The sequence below is a fragment of the Hydra viridissima genome, unplaced genomic scaffold (assembly GCF_058129835.1).
Source record: "Hydra viridissima isolate aposymbiotic clone 2 unplaced genomic scaffold, HvirCarnegie_v1 scaffold_7, whole genome shotgun sequence".
NCBI classification, from domain to species: Eukaryota; Metazoa; Cnidaria; class Hydrozoa; order Anthoathecata; family Hydridae; genus Hydra; species Hydra viridissima.
Window position 1 is genome coordinate 9,519,027 of NW_028324306.1, and position 21,018 is coordinate 9,540,044.

At 37.1% G+C, this 21,018-nt stretch overlaps 1 protein-coding gene and 1 pseudogene across 1 annotated transcript; one reads left to right on the plus strand and one right to left on the minus strand.

Moving 5' to 3' along the window:
• Nucleotides 1-7,337: 7,337 nt before the first annotated feature.
• Nucleotides 7,338-8,576, plus strand: LOC149886042 (uncharacterized). Its single transcript, XM_090094311.1, has one exon. It carries the CDS (start codon nt 7,338-7,340, stop codon nt 8,574-8,576), a length of 1,239 nt encoding a protein of 412 aa, XP_089950437.1.
• A 10,925-nt stretch (nt 8,577-19,501) lies between these two features.
• On the minus strand, nt 19,502-20,299 carry LOC149886043 (uncharacterized; annotated as a pseudogene).
• Between the last annotated feature and the right edge of the window lie 719 nt (nt 20,300-21,018).

The following is a 21,018-nucleotide window of genomic DNA, read 5'->3' on the forward strand; positions in this document are numbered from 1 at the left end:
AAAAAATGTACATAACAATATTTTTTAATGCTTTACAGATAATTTTAAAACCTTTAATGCAGGTTCCTTAGAGGACTTAGGTGAAATAAACAAATAATAATTTTTAAGAAATATGTTTGACAATATAACACCATGTTTCTTTAGCATTTTCAAGTTATAAATATCTGATATCATCATAAACATATTGCACAACGACTTTCTGCATGTCATTTTTTTCTCAACTTCAAAAATAATGTAACAAAAAAAAACCCACTGAACATAGCAATCCAGAGGTACCCTCAGTCCACCTCTGTCCATGGTTTTTGTGTAGTCTCCATACAACTGAAAATAAAATGCAGTGTCAGTCAACAATTCATTTTCACTGACATCATCTTTTCTTGTAACATAGCCTGCAATATAAAACAGAGCCATTTTTGTACTCAGTGGCAAAAATGCTTCTTGTTCAGGTAATTGATTAATTATATCATAAGATTCTTCACTTCTAAAATAGCCACATTTTTGACAAATGCTCAATATCAGTAGTGTAATCTGAAACATCAACTTTTAATTCCAATAACAGTTTAGCTTTTTCAATGTTAAATTTTTCAACAACAATTTAAACAGTTATAAAATATGTTCCGTCTGAACCTTGTCTAAACTTACTGAATGCTTTTTCATTATAATCTGTTGAGAACTCTCCTAACATAACATAAATGAAATTTTTTTTTAACAAATGTTTACACATCTCTACTAACCCATAACAAGTATGCCAAATTGAAGTACCTGTATCTCTAGTTAGGGATTTTATTCTACGCCCTTGTTTACCACTCATATCTCCGAAATCAAGTAAATATTGCAAATTTATGTCTACTTCTTCCGAAGAGATTTACGCAGCCACAAGACCTATTCAGTATCAAAAGATACCTTTGTATTACGAGTATGACAATGGAAAAGGTCCTTTTATCTTAAGAACCCCCATTTTGTATTCTTTGGATGTGTTTGAGTGTTTTGATCCAAAGACAAAAGAGCTGACTGGATATTCCATGTCTTTTGTTGCTCATGACGATAAAAATGGATCAGAAGAAGAAAAGTTTATGGAGGTGACTGAAAAAATAACAAAATTTCTTCGCGAGCAAGTCATTCTTAAGGCAGCCTTTTTGAAAAAAGGAGGAAGAACAAAAAAAATAATGGCTGAGGATTTATCTATTTTTAAGAAAAAGTCAGAAAGTTCATCTTCCATTTTTTTCGGAAAGCTGTATAGAAAAGAAAAGAACATTACTTCCTTGTTTTGCAAAAGGGAGAACAAAAAGATGGTCAAAGCTGATCCATTGGAGTATGTTCGTCAAAGGTGTTTTGCCATTTCGTCTTTAAAAATTGAAGGCGTTTTCATTGGATCACAGATCGAGTCGATTCAAGTCAAGCTTCCAGAAGTGTTCATCACTAAAAATGCTCCTGTTTTGGTTCAAAGCATTATGGGTGATTTAGATTTAGATGAAATGGAGTCTGATGAAGAAAAATAAAATGATTTAAAGAAATTCTTTTTCATATAAAATGAATATCGTAAAAATTTTAATTGAATACGGAGCCGATGTTAACGCGAAAGGCAAAGACGGATGGACGCCTCTTCATTTGGCATCTAAAAACGGTAATGCCAGGACTGTAAAAATTTTAATTGAAAACGGTGCCGATGTGAACGCGAAGTGCAGCAGCATGTGGACTCCGCTGCACATGGCATCTCAAAAAAACCATGTTGAAGTTGTCGAATTGCTGTTGCAAAACGGGGCTGATGTTAACGCGCGAGATAAAAACGGATGCACGCCTCTGCACAAGGCGTGTAATTTCGGTCATCTAAATGTTATCTTATTGCTGTTGGAGAACGGAGCAAACATAAACGCGCAAAATGATTATCGAGTAACACCGCTGGACCTGATATCTCAAAACGATTATTATAATGTTGCCGAATTGCTGTTGCAAAACGGAGCTGAATGGTTTTAATGGAGATTTTTAGATACTTTGGATCCGTGGAAATTCTTCGAATTTTTAAATTTTGCACGAATTTAAAAATGATTAACGTCGAAGGAATAACATTGCCAAATGAGGCCTTGACCAACTTTCAATTGGAAAAAGCTGCTAAAAAGCTAAAAATAAACTTTCGAGGTGTTTTTGAAAGAGACACATTGCCGAAAAAACCGAGAAAAAAAAGAATGTGGCATTGCAAACACTGGTGATTCAAGCACTGGAGGATTTCATTGGGTGTGCTGGTACAAAGACGGTAATAAGAAATGCAGCTTTGACTCTTATGCTCAACCTCCTCTTGTTGAACTGGTTAAATATTTGAAGAGTCCCGTTTATTACAACAGAGAAAGAGTGCAGTTTGGTCATACCTCTTATTGCGGTCACTTGTGTCTTTACGTCCTGAAAAAATGGGATGAAGGTCTTGACTTTCAAAGCATTATTAATACCTTGTGGTAAGGCAAAAAATAAAATCTGAGGCATATAAAAATGATTGACAAATTTGGTAGATCAGAATTGGGTCGTTATTTATACAACCCTTATTCAACCTCTCTTTCAAGCGATCTGTATGTCAGGACAGATGGAAACAGCACCATCATTGCAGACTTGGATTTCAACTCTCACAAAATCATCAACCTGGCAGAACCGACCACTTCTCACGATGCAGCCACCAAAAATTACGTGGACACGCATGCATCAGGCGGGCTATTGTGGGAACCGCGGACTTGGATTTGAATTTTCACAAAGCGATCAATTTGAACGAGCCGACCAATCTTCACGACGCCGCCACTAAAAATTACGTCGACGTCAGCTCGAGCATGAATGTTAAAGTGGATGGAACGAGCACCATCACTGCTGACATGGATTTAAACAACCATAAATTACTCAATGTGAAAGATCCGACCACTTCTCACGATGCTGCGACAAAAGCGTACGTTGACACCAAAGTGGCTTATAACAATATTTTGTACACAGACGTCAACATGACATCCCACAAATTGACCAATTTAGCTGAACCCACTTTATCCTCAGATTCAGCCACCAAAAATTACGTGGACACGCATGCCGGTGGAACATCAGTGGGAACCTCCGACTTGGATTTGAATTCACATAAACTGATCAATGTGCTCAACCCTTCAAACGCGCAAGACGCTGCGACAAAAAGTTATGTGGACTTGTTGTTGCAAAAATCGAGTTTGACCAGTGTCGTTCCAGGATCCAGTTTCACCAGTTTAGGGTTTAAGTCTCAAACGATCGCAGCGTTAACCACTTCTCCTGTGTTTGCGTTTTCCGGAAAATCTGGAGTGTTGAGAAGGCTGTGGCTGGCTGTGAGTGGAACCATTGGAAATGTTTTTATTCGAATCTTTACAGACGGAGAAATCAATCTGGGGAATTATGCAGAAACCACGGAAGGAATAGGAGTGGACAACACTGGACTTGCTTGTGACTTGCTCTTTACCCCACTCGGAGGAGGACCTGCATATGCCATCTCTTTGCAAGGATGCAACGTTGCCAGCGCCACTTCAATGGGAGGATATTTCACGTTGGACATGCCTTTCAGAAACGACGTCTCCATTCAACTGGTAAACAGAAATGCTGCAGCCATGACGTATTGGATTCAACCGTTCATTTCCACTCTTGATTCCATTCCTGCCACCATTCCTCTTTTCAAACTATACAGCAGGACGTTCAGATATTTAAACACCACTTACGGAAGCGAATATGTTTTGATGAACACCAACGGAAAAGGAAACGGAGTTTTTTTCAAATACATCAGAGTGCACATCATCGGGTCTTCTGGAAACTGGTGGGAATCCAGAGTCAGAATGTATGATGGGAATTTACCTCCTGGAAACGGAACCGTTCTCACTCCTAGGACTCCATACAGCACCAACAATTACACCTACTTTCCTGGTTACGACGGTGACAGCACATGCTTCTTTTCCTCATCTGGATTAGAAGATTTTTACTTGTCGTCGTGGAATGGGATAAACTTAACCTCGTTCAACAACAAGTCTTCAGGTCTAGTATACCAATCCACTGCTTCCATCGGTTCCACCACCACCATTTCGTTTTACAGAAATTTCGGAGAAGCAGACTCCATGCCCAGCGTCGCAGCCGGAAGAAGGCTCGTCGTCACGCTCAACTCCAGCGACGCACAAGTCGGTCAATCCGGAAGCTTTTACCTTCTTCTCGGACAAGTGTTTTATTATGCTTAAAAAATTCAGAGAATTTTCCACGGATCATTAGATGATCTAAAAATCACTAGTGATTCAAAGCTGAACCATGAAAAATATTATGGATATAAATAAATTTATGCGCAAATGAAAATGTCTGAGGATCCAAAAAGGATATTAAAAATCTGTGATAAACTTTTGCAAATAGCAGAAATTAAAGAGTATATTCATGAATGTAAAAAAGAAGAGGAGGAATGGAGAGAAAGATTGAGAAAAAAGTTTCCTTTACTGTTAAAAAGATGAGAAGAATCATTTGTATTGACGAGAATAAGTTGAAAGGCACCGTTTATTTTAACGATCATTTGGATCATCCTCCTAGACGGCTTTGTCGTCGTTCTAGATGTGAAATATTTGCTCAAAGAGAAATTAAGTTGAACCGTTTATCCAAACAGACAATTGTTTTTATGTTCGGGATTAAAGTGGATAGAGGTGTTGCTTTGGTGAATTTTAGGCATGAGCTAAATTTAAAGCTGAATTATTTCAGTCACTTTTTGCTTTTTTCAGAGTCTGTAGAGAACATCTTAAAATTTATAACAGAAGTGACAAGGACGTCGTGATTAAAAAGGGAGAGAGTCTTTGCATCGTGAATTTCTTTTAGATCTGAGGGAAGAAAATTTTTTATTTCTCCTTAATAAAAAAAAATGGATATTAACAGTTATAAAGAAATATACCTCACTCTTCCAACGGCTCCAGTGGATGATGGACACGTTTACCGTCTTCAAAAAATAAGTGAGATCCAAAAAGAGATGGACAACGAGAGGAAGAAGAGAGTTCATCTCAGCAAAAAGTACCATCGCGTTTTCAGGATCATTTCGAATGTGTACAATACGATGCAGGGATTGTGCATAGCATTGGGTGCGACTGGAATTGGTCTTTTGTCTACAATTATTGCAAGCCCAGCAGCGATTGCGTGTGAAGGGGTAGCTATTGGAATGGGTTTTTTATCGATTGTCGGAGGCCAAGTGAACAAAAGAATGGCTTTGAAAGCGGAAAAGCATGAAAAGATAAAAGTGCTGGCCGAGTCAAAATTGAACACGATCAGCGAGCACATTTCCAAAGCGTTGATGGATAATAAAATAAGCGATTCAGAGTTTCAGTTGATTCTTGGCGAGCTTCAAAAGTTTAAGACCATGACGGAGGAAATACGAACCAAAACCAAAAACGGAATAGATGAATTGGCTAAAGAGAACTTGATCCAAAAAGGTCGAGATGACGCGATTAAAGCTTTCAACAATTTTTATAAGAAATCGTAGATTTTCCACGGATCTGAAAAATAATTTCTATCGTATTTTAAAAACCATGTCTTTTTTTAAAATACAAGACCCGAACAAAAGAGATGAAATTGTGAGAGAGATTAATGACAGAAGAAAGAGGATTTATCAGAACAGCATCAACGACAACATTTTAGATGCAAATTTTCAGACGGATGTGGGAAAGCTGTTTAAGCCTCTTATTCAAAGCAACGAAAAGACGCTCAAAAAGATAAAATCCGAAGTTAAAAACGAGGTTAAAAGCGAGGTTAAAAACGAGGAGGTTAAACCCGAGCCTTTTTTAGAATCAACAGGATCTATTTTTCCTGAGGGTGAGCAATTTATAAAAAGTTTGTTTGATCTGGACACAAGAGCAAAATTTAAAAGAAGCTTTAAGAACAAGTTTGAATTGAGCAAAAGCGATGGTCAATATACGATTGGAAAAATGGGAGTGATGTTTGAAGGAAACGATATGATTGTTGGAGGCGAAAAGTATGAAGGAACAAAAGGTCTTTGGGATCTCATGACCAATCCAAGCGTTTCAAAGAACGTGACAGCAGAAGATGTTGCTAATTACTCGAAAATTTTAGTAGAGAGTGAGGCTGTAAAGTCGGATGCGAGGTATAACAAACCCAGAGCTTCAGAGATTAAAAAATACAATCAATTCATCATCCCTATTGAAAATGAGCTGAAATCTCACCAAAAAGGCTGAAGATCCTGTTTCAGCTCCTACTAGTCACGATCTTCAAATGCTTGATCGAAATCTTGCTGAAAAAGAAAAGATGCAGTTAAAAAAGGAGTACCGTAAAGGATTAGCACGCATTGAAGAAGCGAAAGATACGATGAGCGTTGAAGAATATAATAATTACAAGGATCGCATGAAAAAAGCTTATGACAGGAGAAAGAAAGGTTTAGGAGTGATCGTTCTTCCTAGCGATCCGAATGCGTTGGTGGAAAAGCTTGAATTGAGCGTGGCTGCTTGTCGTGCTGGGAATACGGGATCGAGAAATGAAGCTGTGAGCATTTGCGATGAGCTGTTGAGGCAAAAGGTAATTAGCAAAAACCAGTACAAATCGATAATGAAGGTCATCGAGGTAAAATAATTTTTTCTCGTATTTAAAAAATGATCATTTACAGAAACAGATATGTTAAGAAACACGTTGTTGGAGGAAGTGGAATCATGGACACGTTACGCCATTTTTTAAAAAGAGCAGCAGCATCGGGCGCGTCAAGAGCAGCGTCTAATTTGGCTGGCAAGATTGCAAAAAGCGAGTTGGGAAGAGAGGCGATTACAGCTGCAAAATCTGCAGGGAAAGAGTTGACTTCTTCGGCGATTGCGACAGCAAAAGATGTGGCCATTGACCAAGGCAAAAAGGCGCTAGAAAAGGTGTATGCCAAGACCGGAACTCCTAAAAAATCTCAGATTTTCCATGGATCTGAAGGATCTAAAAATTCTTTCCATGGATCTGAAGGATCTAAAAATTCTTTCCATGGATCTGAAGGATCTAAGCCTCAAAAGGTTCCGCTTACTCAAAAAAGCAAAGACATTTTTTCCGGAATGGTCGGACCTCCAAAGGTGAGCAGCGATTATTCCGGAATGGTCGGACCTCCAAAGGTGAGCAGCGATTATTCTCTTGGAGGGTCTCTGTCCATGAAAAACGCCATCCGAATCCAAGACCTAGTGAAGATGGGAAGAGGACTGAAGATCGCATAAAAATTCAAAGAATTTCCACGGATTTCAAGAATCTAATGTCTCCACGGATTCCAAGAATCTAATGGATCTTGAAATTTTTTTTTCTTTGGTATAGAAAAATGGCAAGTTCAGATGTTTTAGACATTACAGAAGAAATCATCATTGATGAAGATATTGAGAGATGAATTTCACGAATATGAACCGGTCAGCACCAATTTAAACACGTCCGGTGAGATAAGAATCAACATTGAGCAGCAAGATTTGTTCACGCGTCCCTGTGATGCTTACCTTTTGGTGGAAGGAAGACTGACAAAAGCAGACGGTACTTCCTATGCGGATGCGGATGTGGTTACTCTTGTTAACAACGGCATCATGCACCTGTTCAGTCAGATTTCTTATCAGTTGTCGAATCAAGAGATTGAGACCATATACAGTCCAGGTCAAGCCACTACCTTGCTGGGTTTCCTGAAATATCCTGTAGAGTTCCAAGTGTCGGAAGGAATGAATCAGCTGTGGCAAAGAGACAGCACTGCCCTTGCCGATCTTGTAAACAACAGCGGCTTTAGCGCAAGACAGGATTTCATCATTAAACAGCCTGCTGATAAAGGGAGCTTTTCATTTTGCATTCCTTTGAAGCACATTTTTGGTTTATGTGAAGATTACGAAAAAGTTCTTTACGGATTCAAGCACACGATAACCCTTGTAAGGAAGAGCGACGTTGATGCTATTTTTAAGAGCGCTGAAACAGCCGCAGGAAAAGTATTCTTGAGCAAACTGTCTTTGTTTATGCCTCATGTCACTCCCTCTGTTATGGCCAACAACCGTCTTTACAAACTCATCGAGTCCAAAGTGGACGTTCCGTTGACGTTTAGATCCAGACAGTGCGACACCATTGCCGTGCCAGTGTCCAATACGTTCAGTTGGAGGTTAAGTGCTAGATCAGCCAGTGAACGACCGAGATACATCATTGTTGGATTTCAGACCAATAAAGACGGCAGTCAAGATCTAAACCCTTCCGTGTTCAACCACTGCGATTTGAAAAACATGTATGTGACCTTAAACAGCGAAAGGTATCCTGCTGTAGATTACGACTTGGCCTTTACAAACAACAAATTTTCAAGGGTTTGCAAAGACGCATGCAAGTTTGACAACAAGATTTTTGGAATCAGCGAAATTGTCGCCCAGCCGAATATAACAGCGCTGAACTACAGGCACATTTGTCCTATTTTCGTTTTTGACGTGAGCAAGCAGGCTGAAAGGTTAAAATCGACCGTGTTGGACGTGCAAATTAAAGCCACCTTTAACGCAAACGTTCCTGCAGACACTCAAGCCTTTGCCGTGGTGATCTCTGACAAGCTGCTCAGAATCAAATCCGACGGAAACAAAATGAACGTTGTGCATTAATGTCTCAAGATAAAAAATAAATCCTTAATAAAAGGATGATTTATACGAAAAAGGATTTGAAAAATTTACTTATCGAAAACGGCGTTTCCAAAACGTCGAAAAGCAAAATGGGTTTGGCGATGATTGCGGCTGAAAATAACTTGAACGACAAAAATGCGATGATGGAGGATGTCAAGCCGATAGATTCCAAATACGAAAGGCTTCGTTTGATCCGAAACCATCCCGTGGCTGTAAAAATGACGCACGCTGAAACAGGAGAAGTGATCGAATACGGCTCTCTTTACAAAGCGATGAAAGAGACGGGACACGGCAACAATTATTTTGAGAAACGAAACGGAAAAATAGATGAAAAAGGAATTAAGATTGAGATCATAAAATAAAATGACGTTTCACCCGTTTTTTCTGGAGTGTAGTCGAAGAGAGCCTGATGCAAAAAAGAAAAGACAGCTCGAGGCTCTTGCGTTCAAGGATGTCCCGTTCAAAATTCCTGAAGTGTACAGCGATGAAAAAAGAGACGAGTTTTACGCGATGCTGTGGGAGAAAAAAAGAGGATGACTTTTCGCGGATGGAGAAAAAAATCAAAGAGCGTAACAGAGAGTGGGTCCATTTAAACAAGCAAGAAAAGCTGAGAGCGATCGACAAACGCGTTCTTGAATTGGACTGCGATTGGGAAGAAAAGAAAAAAATGTCGGCAAAACTGAAAATGAACACAATGCTCCAAAAATATGAATATTTTCCATTTGCTGAAAAAAATTGAATTCGAGTAAGATCATTGACAACGATTAAAAAAGATGGGTAATAATCAAAGCAAATTTTCAAAAGATAAATTTTTTGGTGGATATGAATTATACAAGCCGGGTGATGAAAAAGTAGAAATTACAAGAAATGGGGTAACGTCAAACATACTTAAAATAAAATATTATATAAATAAAGAAGGTAAGTTGGCAGAACTTGTGTTACCAGATTATAAGAATAGACGCTAAGATCCTCTCTGAATTTTTTAAGATCCTTTTTAATTCTTTTTGTAGAATTTTTTTAAAATGAACTCGAGATTTGCAGCGATTAAAAAAGATGGTTTGTTTATTGCAGAAGAGTGGAAATTCTCTGATTTTTTGATTCTTTTGAAGAATTAAAAAAGTTTGCTGAAAAAAAAATTGAATTCGAGTAAGATCATTGACAGCGATTAAAAAAGATGGAGAACATGACATTACAAGAAAGACAGATGGAATTCAGAGAGCGATTGAATGCAATAAGAGAAAACCAAACGTTGGAAGATCTGATTGACATTGACTTAGAAATTCAAGCACTTGACGAAGAAAATGATGACTATAGAAATGAAATAATGGATGAATTATTTGATAGTTTAAATGAAATGTATGGCAGGTTTAGAAATGAAAATTAATCCCTTGATGAATTCAAGGTTAGATTGGATGAAATGGTTAGAAGAAGGTCTCATATTGACATTGAGTTTGAAATCGATGATGAGGTTGAAGAAATGGGAAGAATGTTGGAAAGAGAGTTGGAAGATGATATTGCAGAAGAGTGGGAAAAATCTGATTGCGCTCCTGCTGCTTAGTTTGCTGAAAAAATTGAATTTGATTAAGATCATTGACAGCGATTAAAAAATGGAAAGGAAGTATGTGATTGAATTTGACGACATGGGTCGTGCTCATCTGTTTGTTGAAGACAAAGAAATTCATGCGGCCGGATGTGAATTTACTGCGCATGATGAATGGGGAAGAAAGTACACGATTAGATTTGATGAAACGGGTCAAGCGCATGTATACGACTCCATAAGCGAAATTTTTGCCAATTATTCTGTTTCTTAGATCCTTTTTTGATTCTTTTTAAAGAATTAAAAATTCGAAGAATCTGAAAAAATTGAATTTGAGATAAATAATTTACAGCATTTAAAAAAGATGGAGGTTATTGACGAAACCATTGTATTTGATGAATTGGGTGACAAGCTTATCATGGAATATGTTGAAGAACCACCTGTTGTTAAAAAAGCTGTTCTTCCTCTGATAAAATTAGAAAGTTTGCTTGAACTCATTCACTACGTTGGAAAACTTCCAAAGGAATATCAGGAATATCGTGAAGCTTTTAATGAAGTAATTCAAAGCATACCAATAGAAAAACTTAGAGAATTTAAAGATATGTTCGATTTATCTAGTTGGGCTAAAAAATTAAGTAATAAAGAAGTTAGAGAACTTAGACCGATTAAAGAACTACCAATTGCTGATAGAATTAAAACTGATGAAGAAATAATAATTATAAGAGAAGAAAACGAACTTTATCGGCTCTTTGAGAATGCAATTTATAATTATAAAAAGTCTGGAATAGATTTCATTTTTTATCCTGCTGTTAATAAAGAGGCTTCTGAAAGAACTTCATATAGAGATTGCGAACATTCTTTTTGCTGGGGTTCATGTCAACGGTAATTCTTCGAATTTTTAATTCTTTTTGAAGAATTGAAAAAAATTGAATTAAGAAGAATAAAATCTTTCAGTAATAAAAATGCATTACACAAAAAAGGAATTGAGAGAGTTGTTGAGGGAAAATGGTGTTATGCAAACATCAAACAATTTGTTGGCTTTGACACTGATCGCGTATGAAAACAATTTGCTCGATAAAGAAGAATTAATGAAAAAAGTGAAAGAAAGAAAACCTGTGGGAAGACCGAGAACACGTGAACCAAAGGAGAAAAAGCCTGTCGATCCTAAATGGGCAAAACTTGTTGAAATTAGAAAAAATCCTTTCGCTTATAAAATCACCCATGTGGAGACAGGTGAGGTGACTGAATACAAGTCTCATTACCAATTAAGAAAAAAAACGGGTCACTACTGGAAATACTTTGACAATAAACACGGTTATCAAATAATTAAGTCGTAAGAAATTTTAATTTTCTGAAAATTAAAATTAAAATCACGGCAAAATTGAAATGGGTTAAAGATTTTTTTTCCTTTATAAAATGAATAAGATGACTGTGAAAAAGTTAAAAGAGATGGCTAAAGACCAAGGAGTCAAAGGCATCTCAAGAATGAGGAAAGCTGAGCTCATTGCAGCTATACATAGATTTTCCAATGATTCAAAGCCCATCATTGGGTATGGTCCTGCTCGTAGACGCACGACTGAGGCGAGACCTTTGCCTGCTCCGAGACCTGTTGTGCAGAAACCACCTATTGCTCCGAGACCTGTTTCCAATGACTTGATTTCGTTCGGACCTTCTCGCTTGCAAAATCGAGTGACAAGAACTGAACCATCCATCCTTGACACACCTGTTGCCGATTCAACAAACGTCATTGCTCCAAAACCTGTTCCTGCTCCTAGACCTGGATGGCTTTCAAGAATTGCAACGACTGTCTTCAACGGTTTTAACCAAATGCTCACTGCTATTGATCCCTACGTTCCCGAATCGGTGAAAAATGCAGTGAGCAATGTGGGGAACGAAGTGAAGAGAAAAGTGGACTCTCTCAAATCAATGGCTCTCAAAGCAATCGCGCGATCAGCAGTTTACAAGCCACAAATAAAGTTTGATTTGACTAATCATGCGATAAAACACGTCACTGAACAATTTACTTACACCCCCTCTGTTCGATATGAAGACCCTGAAGCCTTTTTAAACATGATCAAAGAGGCTGCCATCAAAGTCATTAAAAAAAACACAAAAACGAACCTTGTTTTAATCTGCGAAATGATGCGCGTGAATATTGCTACTGGAGAAGAAAATCTTCGCACTGTGGTCTTCCCGTCTATATATGAAATTATTCTCGAATCAACAGACAAAGGAGAAAGCTTTAAAACATGGAAAGAAAGAATTCTTGAAAACATGTCCAACTGCAACAAGGAAGGATCCAATTGGAGAGTCAACAAAATTTTAAGAGTAGAAGTTAACATGATTGACTGGATACCTTTCATCGGTTCTTCCTACATTGAGCTTCCTCCTAGCTTAAAAAGTAAAAAGGCGATCATCAACATGGAAAACAACGACAATCAATGCTTTATGTGGAGTGTCACCAGGGCGATTAACATGAAAACTATGCATAATTCAAGAATTGACAATGATCTTATTAAAAAATCAGAAGAGCTCAATTGGAACGGAATGGAATTTCCTGTCTCTCTTACTCAAGGTATCAACAAGTTTGAAGCGAACAATCCAGATATTAGCATCAACGTCTTTGGGTACGAAGAAAAAATAATCCATCCTTTACGAATATCCAAAATTTTAGATCGAAAGCATAATATCGATTTGCTGCTCATTTCAAACAAAGACACTAACCATTACTGCCTCATTAAAAGCTTAGGTCGGCTGGTTGGTTCTTCAGTAACAAAAGGAAAAAGAAAACAACATATTTGCAGAAATTGCATGCAAGCTTATGACCAAGAAGAAAAGCTTCAAAAACATCAAGAAGACTGCTATAAGCACATCTCGGTTCGAATTGAACTTCCTAAAGAAGGAACAACCGTTCAGTTTAAAAACTACAACATGTCCATGAGAATTCCGTTTGTGGTCAATGCCGACTTTGAATGTTTCACCAAACCCATCGAGGACAACACTGAATATAATAATAAAGAGTCATACACCAAAAAATACCAAAAGCATGTTCCAAGCTCGTTTAGCTACTTCATCAAATGCTTCGACGAAACCATTTACAAGGGAAAGCCAGTCATGTACACAGCAGAAAGCAAAGAGGATGACGTGGCTCAAAAGTTTGTCACCATGCTTGAAGAAGACCATAAAAAGATTTGGAAAATTATCGATTCACGACTAGAACAATGGAAGGAAAATAGAATAGAGACTGATGAGGATAAGAAGAAGTTTGAAGCTGCAACAGAATGTCACATTTGCTAAAAGGATCTTAACGGTGACAAAGTGTGGGATCACTGTCATTTGACTGGAAAGTACCGTGGTGCTGCTCACAAACAATGCAACATTGATTATCAAATCCCTAGTTTCATACCCATTTTTTTACACAATTTATCCGGTTACGACAGTCATTTGTTTATCAAGAAATTAGCTGGAAAAGACGGAAAGCTAACTTGCATACCCAACAATGAAGAAAATTACATCAGCTTCTCGAAAAAAATCAAAGTGAGAGACTATATCGATGAGAAAGGCAAACCAAAAAAAGTATTGAAAGAAATGAGGTTTCTTGACAGCTTCAGATTCTTACCCTTCGGTTTAGACAAACTAACTAAAAATCTAACCGATGAACAATGCAAAAACGTTAGAGAATATTTTCCTGAAGTTAAACAGTTCAACTTGATAAGAAAAAAAGGCGTTTACCTTATGACTGGGTAGACTCCATTGAAAAGTTTTCCGAAACGCAATTACCATCCAAAGAAGCCTTTTATTCCAGACTAAACGATAAACACATCACTGATGAAGAATACGCGCATGCTCAAAACGTTTGGGACGTATTTGGATGCAAAACGTTTAAAGAATACCACGAGCTGTACAACATCTCAGACGTGCTCATTCAAACAGACGTTATTGAAAATTTTAGAAACGTGTGCATAGAAAGTTACGAACAAGATCCCACATGGTATTACACCTGTCCTGGGCTCGGTATGCAAGCTTGTTATAAAAAGACTGAAGCTAAAATAGAACTTTTTAGCGATCCTGATATGCTTCGCATGACACAAAAAGGAATACGCGGTGGAATCAGCATGATCTCCAACCGACTTGGAACAGCCAACAACAATTACATGGACAAATATGATACTTCACAACCATCGAAATTCCTACAGTATTTAGACGCCAACAATTTATACGGATGGGCCATGAGCAAACCTCTTCCCGTTGGAGGATTCAGATGGATGAATGATCTTCAAAATTGGCGCAGCATGCCATGCATTCTTGAAGTCGATTTGAGCTATCCTGAAGAGCTTCACGATTTACACAACGACTATCCTTTGGCTCCTGAAAGATTAACCATTGGAAAAGTAGAAAAGCTGGTTCCCAATTTAAACAATAAAGTAAAATACGTTGTCCACCATGAAAACCTAAAACTCTATGAACGATTGGGATTAGTCATCACCAAAATTCATCGAGGCTTCACCTTTAGAGAAGAACCTTGGATGAAACTATACATCGATTTCAATACCGAAAAAAGAACAGAAACATCCTTCGAATCTGATAAGGAATTTTTCAAACTCATGAATAACTCTGTCTTTGGAAATACCATGGAAAACATCGAAAATCATGTTGACGTTAGACTTGTCACCACTAAAAAAGAAGTCTTAAAATTATCCAAAAAACCTCAGTTCGAAAGCTTCACCATTTTTGATGAAAAATTAATCGCGGTTCACATGAAGAGAAAAAAGCTGGTTTACAACAAACCTGTTTACTTGGGAATGAGCATCCTCGACATCAGCAAGATTTTGATGTTTGAACACCACTATGACTACATGAAACCAAAATACGGTGATCGCACAAAATTTCTCATGACCGATACCGACTCGCTCTTTTACGAAATCCAAACGGAAGATTTTTACAAAGACATTGCTGATGATGTACTTGAAAAATTTGATACGAGCGACTTTCCAAAAGACCATCCTGCCATTCAAAACGTTGGCTTCAAAGTAGGCTTAAATAAAAAGGTTATTGGCATGTTCAAAGACGAAGCCGGTGGTAAGCAAATTAAAGAGTTTGTTGGACTTCGACCCAAGCTCTACTCTTACTACATACCCAAAGAAAATGAAGAACACAAAAAATGCAAAGGCGTACAAAAGAAAGTTGTCGAAAATCACATCAAACATCAACATTATAAAGAATGCTTAATGGATAAAAAAGAAAAACTTGCAACCATGAACGTTTTACGATCTCATCTTCATGAAAATTATACAGAAGAAATTAACAAAGTCGCACTCAGCGCTAACGACGATAAGAGGATCCTATTGAATGATAACACTCACAGAACCTTGGCTATTGGACACTACAAGGTAAGAAAATTGAATTAACTTCTTAAAAAAATTTAGACATCTTAAAAGGTACAGAAATAACATGATTATTTTTATACTTCTTATTAACATGGCATCCTTAAGTATGGAAAAGTATCAATGGCTTAGAACCCGTATGAGAAAGGTAAGTCATCACATCAAAGGTATCACCCTTAAGTATAGGAAAGGTATCAATGGCTCAGAACCCGTATGAGAAAGGTAAGTCATCACATCAAAGGTATCACCCTTAAGTATGGGACCGCATTTTTCATCTACTAACATGTTACAAATAAAATTTTTACTCTATTTATATAAGTTAAAGCTGTTAAAAATAGATAAAGTAGTTTTTCATAGTCGCCATAAATGTGCTGTATATGGCACATTTACATCTGCTGTATATGGCACACAACAACGCATAATTAAAGGATCGGCATGTCCCTTTATATGCAAAATTACAACAAAATAATTTTGAAGTAAATTTCTTCCAATCACCAAATAATCACAGTGTTTGAATAGGGGTTTGTCATTTTACAAAACAAGGGGTTAAATGCTAAAATGTTTTGTAATAAAAGTTTTTTGATTCATTTTTAAAAATACAACAGCATTCAACCCTTTGTTTTGTAGAGTAACGGGCGCCGGTTGTTAGGTCTTTCATGTCTTATATTGCAATCAATCGTGAGTTTGCTCCACTAAAAACTTACCATTTTGATAAAAGTTTCTACTTCAAGTTGATGGCTTTTTAAATATTTTAAAGTTAAGTAATGCTTCTCACTCAATGCTTACTTTTAGAAAAATGTCAAAAACGTTGTTGAAACACTTAATATTCAGCGAAATTATGTAACTATATTTTTCGAGGACAAAATGTTTTATTTACATAAGTAGACATCTGCGATTTGAAGAGAAAATCACAAACCTTTGCGCACATCACTTTGCAAAATCATTCTTTGGTTAAAATTAGTAATTTGCAGCAGATTTATTTGCGTGAGAAATTTAGTTTATTTTACTCAAAAAGTCTGCGTAATTTTGTTTACAGGAATGCAGTTCACGGAAATTTTTTTTGCGTAAGAAAAAAGCTGCTTTTCTGCGTAAATTACGCGTTTTTCAGCTTTATAGGATAGGCCTCGAGCCTTTCGCTGAAAGAGTGACATGGAGTGAGGCGAAATGTTTTTATACGAATTCGTAAATACTCGTTAAATAAAAGTAATACTTAATATGGTTTGCATATTACTTTTGTTAATAATTTAATGGAAGTAATTATGTATTAATAATTTTAAAGAAAATTTATTTAATGACCTTATATAATCTTTATGATAAAGCTATTAGGATCAAGACTTGTGACTATAAACAATTTATGAGTATCGTGTGAGTCAAAAGCCTAAGGATTTAAAAATAAACAGTTATCTTATAGTAAAGTTATACTAACAAAAAAAATAAACAGTCTAAATGTTAAAATTAAATTTCTATTGAATATTGATTTGGTTTTAAAAATATGGTATTTTCAGAAGACTTAAAACAATTATATTTACATACATCTATATCCAGGCTCGCCGCGATCCTTAATGACGCCTGGGGTCAAAATTTAACTAGCGCCCTATCATATCGACCGAATCCAAAAAAGTTTGAGTACTGTCCAAATGCTAATTCTTTTTTTACTGAATTCTGAGGGGGTGGGTCGAGGAAGCCTCTAATAATTTTTTTAATATATTAAGAAAGAAATGCACAAATAGACATGTCATTGAACTTTATTTAAATTGCAAGTAACTGTAAGTTTTAAATGTAATAGATATTTAATGCTTCAAGAAAAGTTGACTCTCCGGGCTTTATTCATAGCAAAATTCGCAATGACCTCTTCGTAGCACACACTTTTTGCAAGATTGTGTTCAATAGACATAACTAGGAGATTAGTTAGCCGGTCTTGACTCATTGTAGATCTTAACGTTGTTTTGACTAGACCAAGCTTACTGAAAGATCGCTCTCCTTCGGCGATGGAAACAGGAATCGTGTTAAAAATACGTAACAAAAAGCATATTGATTCGAAGAGAGACTCTAGACCTTTCTGATAGATTCCATTTAACAGCTTCATTGAAGTGAGATTTTCTTTTGGACCGAAAAGATTAGTGCTTCAGAGTATCCAGATGACGGACCTCTAAAATAAGTTTGTTTTCATCTACATCGCTCACATAGATTTGCGCCAAAGTTATACATTTCTCCTCCACGTTAGGTGGTTTAACTTCTTTTTCTTCACTCGACCTTCACTCGACCTTTTCTTCACTCGACTATTTGAATCTGAGAGCCATAGGAAAGAGAAACTGTTCGTCATCTTTTCTGCAGCTTGAAATCTGTCTCTCATTTGTTGAACTAAAGTATCGAGAGCGGTGTTGAACACTTACCTCAAACTGCTTTTCATCTTTTTCGTAGAAATGAACTTCGTTCCTTGCTTCTTCTTAAAACGATTTCCTCTTCCTTGTCCTTTTTGGAACTAGTTTTGATTGAAATCCATAGCTTGCTAGACCGGAGGCAACCAAATGTGCTTCATTAACTAATTCGGGCCAAGAAGATCTAAATCTAGCAAGATCCTCGATAAGAGTCCTCATAAGTTTCATCTCATCATCTAAAGTAATATTTTCTCATTGAAATGACATGCTGACATAGTTTATTGCTTGAAGTGCATTGAACCAGAAGGTTGTCATGATAATAAGCTCAAATGACTGAATCCATTTCTCCAAAGATTTTACGTCATTCAAAATATCTCCAATTAAATCAAGATCCCGAAGTTTCTGCAAAGAAAGAAGAATTTTTCTGGGTTGTTTAACTAACGGCTTTACAGCCTCAATGCGTGCACTCCATCAGGTTTGCGAGGTTTGATGAAGAGACAAACCAGTCGTCTCGGTCAAGATTTTCCATCCTATAGGGCTTCCACAATAGTTCTTCATTTCTACAGAAGATTCAAGGGAGTGAACACCAGCTAGGTTAAGGTTATGAGCGCTGCATGGCAGATAGAAAGCTTGAGAATTTCTTTGAAGAATGATTGCTTGTACTCCTTTGTACACACCAGACATGTTGGCACCATTGTCGTATCCTTGACCTCGGCAGTTCTTCAGATCGATGTCTTTTTGTTCCAAAACATCCATAATTAGCTTGGCAATATCCCACCAAAGAAAACGCTCATTAACTACCCATCTTAGACAAAGCGGAGAACAAAGGCAATTTGCTCAGTATGAGAGACGTCAGGCGTTCCATCGACAAGAATGGAATAGTAAATTGCCATATGAGCCTCTTTAATAATGGCACCGCGGACAATTCTTCCACACTCTTTGATAAATTCATTTTGAGAACTCCAACCCAAATAATGAGCAACAATTTGTTTAGCTTTTTGTTGGCTGTGAGAAACTTCTTCTAGGTGTAACTGAAGAGTCTTGTTGTGCTTTGCGAGTAGCTCTAGAGTTGCGAGAAAGTTGCCGTTATCGTCATCACCAATCAATTTTTATGAGCCTAAAACAAGAATTATAATTACACATATAAATCACGATTTTCTGTTTAACTAGAGTGCCAATAAATTAAAATGTAAATATAAATATAACAATTAACATTCATAAATATACCTCTAAAGCTAAGGTTGCGTGATGCTAAGAAGAGAATTACATCTAAGATGCACCGCAGAATTTCACGCCACCTAGCTGCCTCATTTCCTATCAATTTTTCTAGACTTGAATCAATCCCACACTGATATTCCATGCTTTCAAGCACTGTTTTCCACTTAATGTAATAGTCTTGATGTTGAGGATTGTTTTGGTGGCTTTTTACTTTGTCAGCTAGCTTTCTCCAGTTTCCATTGATGCCACCATTCCAACATAGAAGATGCGATTGATTACCAGCCCCGCAAGCTTGCTTGCTTCCGAAAAGTGAGCACGGAAAGCAAAGAAATATTTTAGAAGTTGCACTCCAAACAGGTCAATCTCTGTTTATTTTTTCCACATTGCGAGTTATTTCGTGGAAAACTGATTCAGGAGCCTTAATCTTGTTCGAGTCTCTCGGAAAAGATGAAGGATTTTTAGGAGGCCCCTGAAGAACAACTGCGTCACATTCTACTTTAGACATATTTTCAGCCCACAAAGCAGGATCGTTAGTACTAATTGCCTCAACCATTTTATTATTATACTAATATTTCAAATAAATATTTAAATAAGTATATTACTTACACAAGCTCAAAATAATTATTAAAAGAATCTTTGCAAAGCAAAATTTACCAATAAATTGTTTCCATTTTCAACTGTTGTTGCCGATATTGTGCTACTTGAAGGAGGCTGTGCTTCTTCTGAGCTCAAAAATTTTCAAAAGACTCATTTCCAAAGCCATCCTACAGAAAATGAAGTAAAAGTTTTAAAAATCTATTGATTTATATAGCAATAGTATAATGGGAGAGATATATGAAAAAGAAGGTTATGTTTAATTTAATGAACTTACTATTTCAAAAGCTTGACGTGTCTGGGAGGAATTTGTAATAATCAATCTGGAAATTGCAGGCCTATTCCTATCTCCTATTTTTTTAGCTCGCATACCACAATCTTCGATTGTACGTTTATTTTTTTGCTCATTTACTGTCCTTCTTCAGCCATAGCCACCGCCAAAGGCGTGGCCATCGATAAAGGTAAAAAGACCATTGAGAAATTGTACGCCAAGACTGGAGCACCAAATCCGAAAAGCAAAGACATTATTTCAGGAATGGTGAACAGCAAACTTGCAGCGCCAGCAACGCCAGGCTTTGTCGATGAATATTCCATGCTTGGAGGTTCTTTGCGCTCAAAAAAAGAAAAAAAAAGCCGTCAGAATACAAGACCTCGTCAAAAAGAGAAACGGCATGAAGCTTGCGCCATAGGGACGCATTTTTTTTTTTCTTTTTTATATAAAAAATGGCGAATTCCGAAGTTGTAAATTTTACAGAAGAAACATTGGCCAACGAGGGAATCGAGAGATTCGAATTTCACGAATACGAACCGGTCAGTACCAATTTAAATAACACTGGAGAAATAAGAATTAACATTGAGCAGCAGGACTTGTTCACGCTTCCCTCTGAGACATACCTTTTTGTTGAAGGAAGGCTTTTACGGAACGGAACGTCTTACGCGCATACGGATGTGGTTACTTTTGCAAACAACGGCATCATGCATCTGTTTAGCCAGATTTCTTACCAATTGTCAAATCAAGAAGTGGAAACCGTATACATTCCAGGTCAATCCACCACCATGTTTGGCTATCTTAAATATCCGGTGGAATTCCAAATATCCGAGGGCGTGAATCAGCTGTGGCAGGGAGACACCACAGTGGATCTTGCCAACAACACTGGATTTATAAACAGACATGCTTACATCATTAAGCAGCCCGCTGATAAAGGAACATTTTCGTTTCGCATTCCGTTGAAGCACGTTTTTGGATTTTGCGACGATTATGACAAAGTGCTTAACGGATTTAAGCACACAATTACTCTTACGAGAAAGAGCGA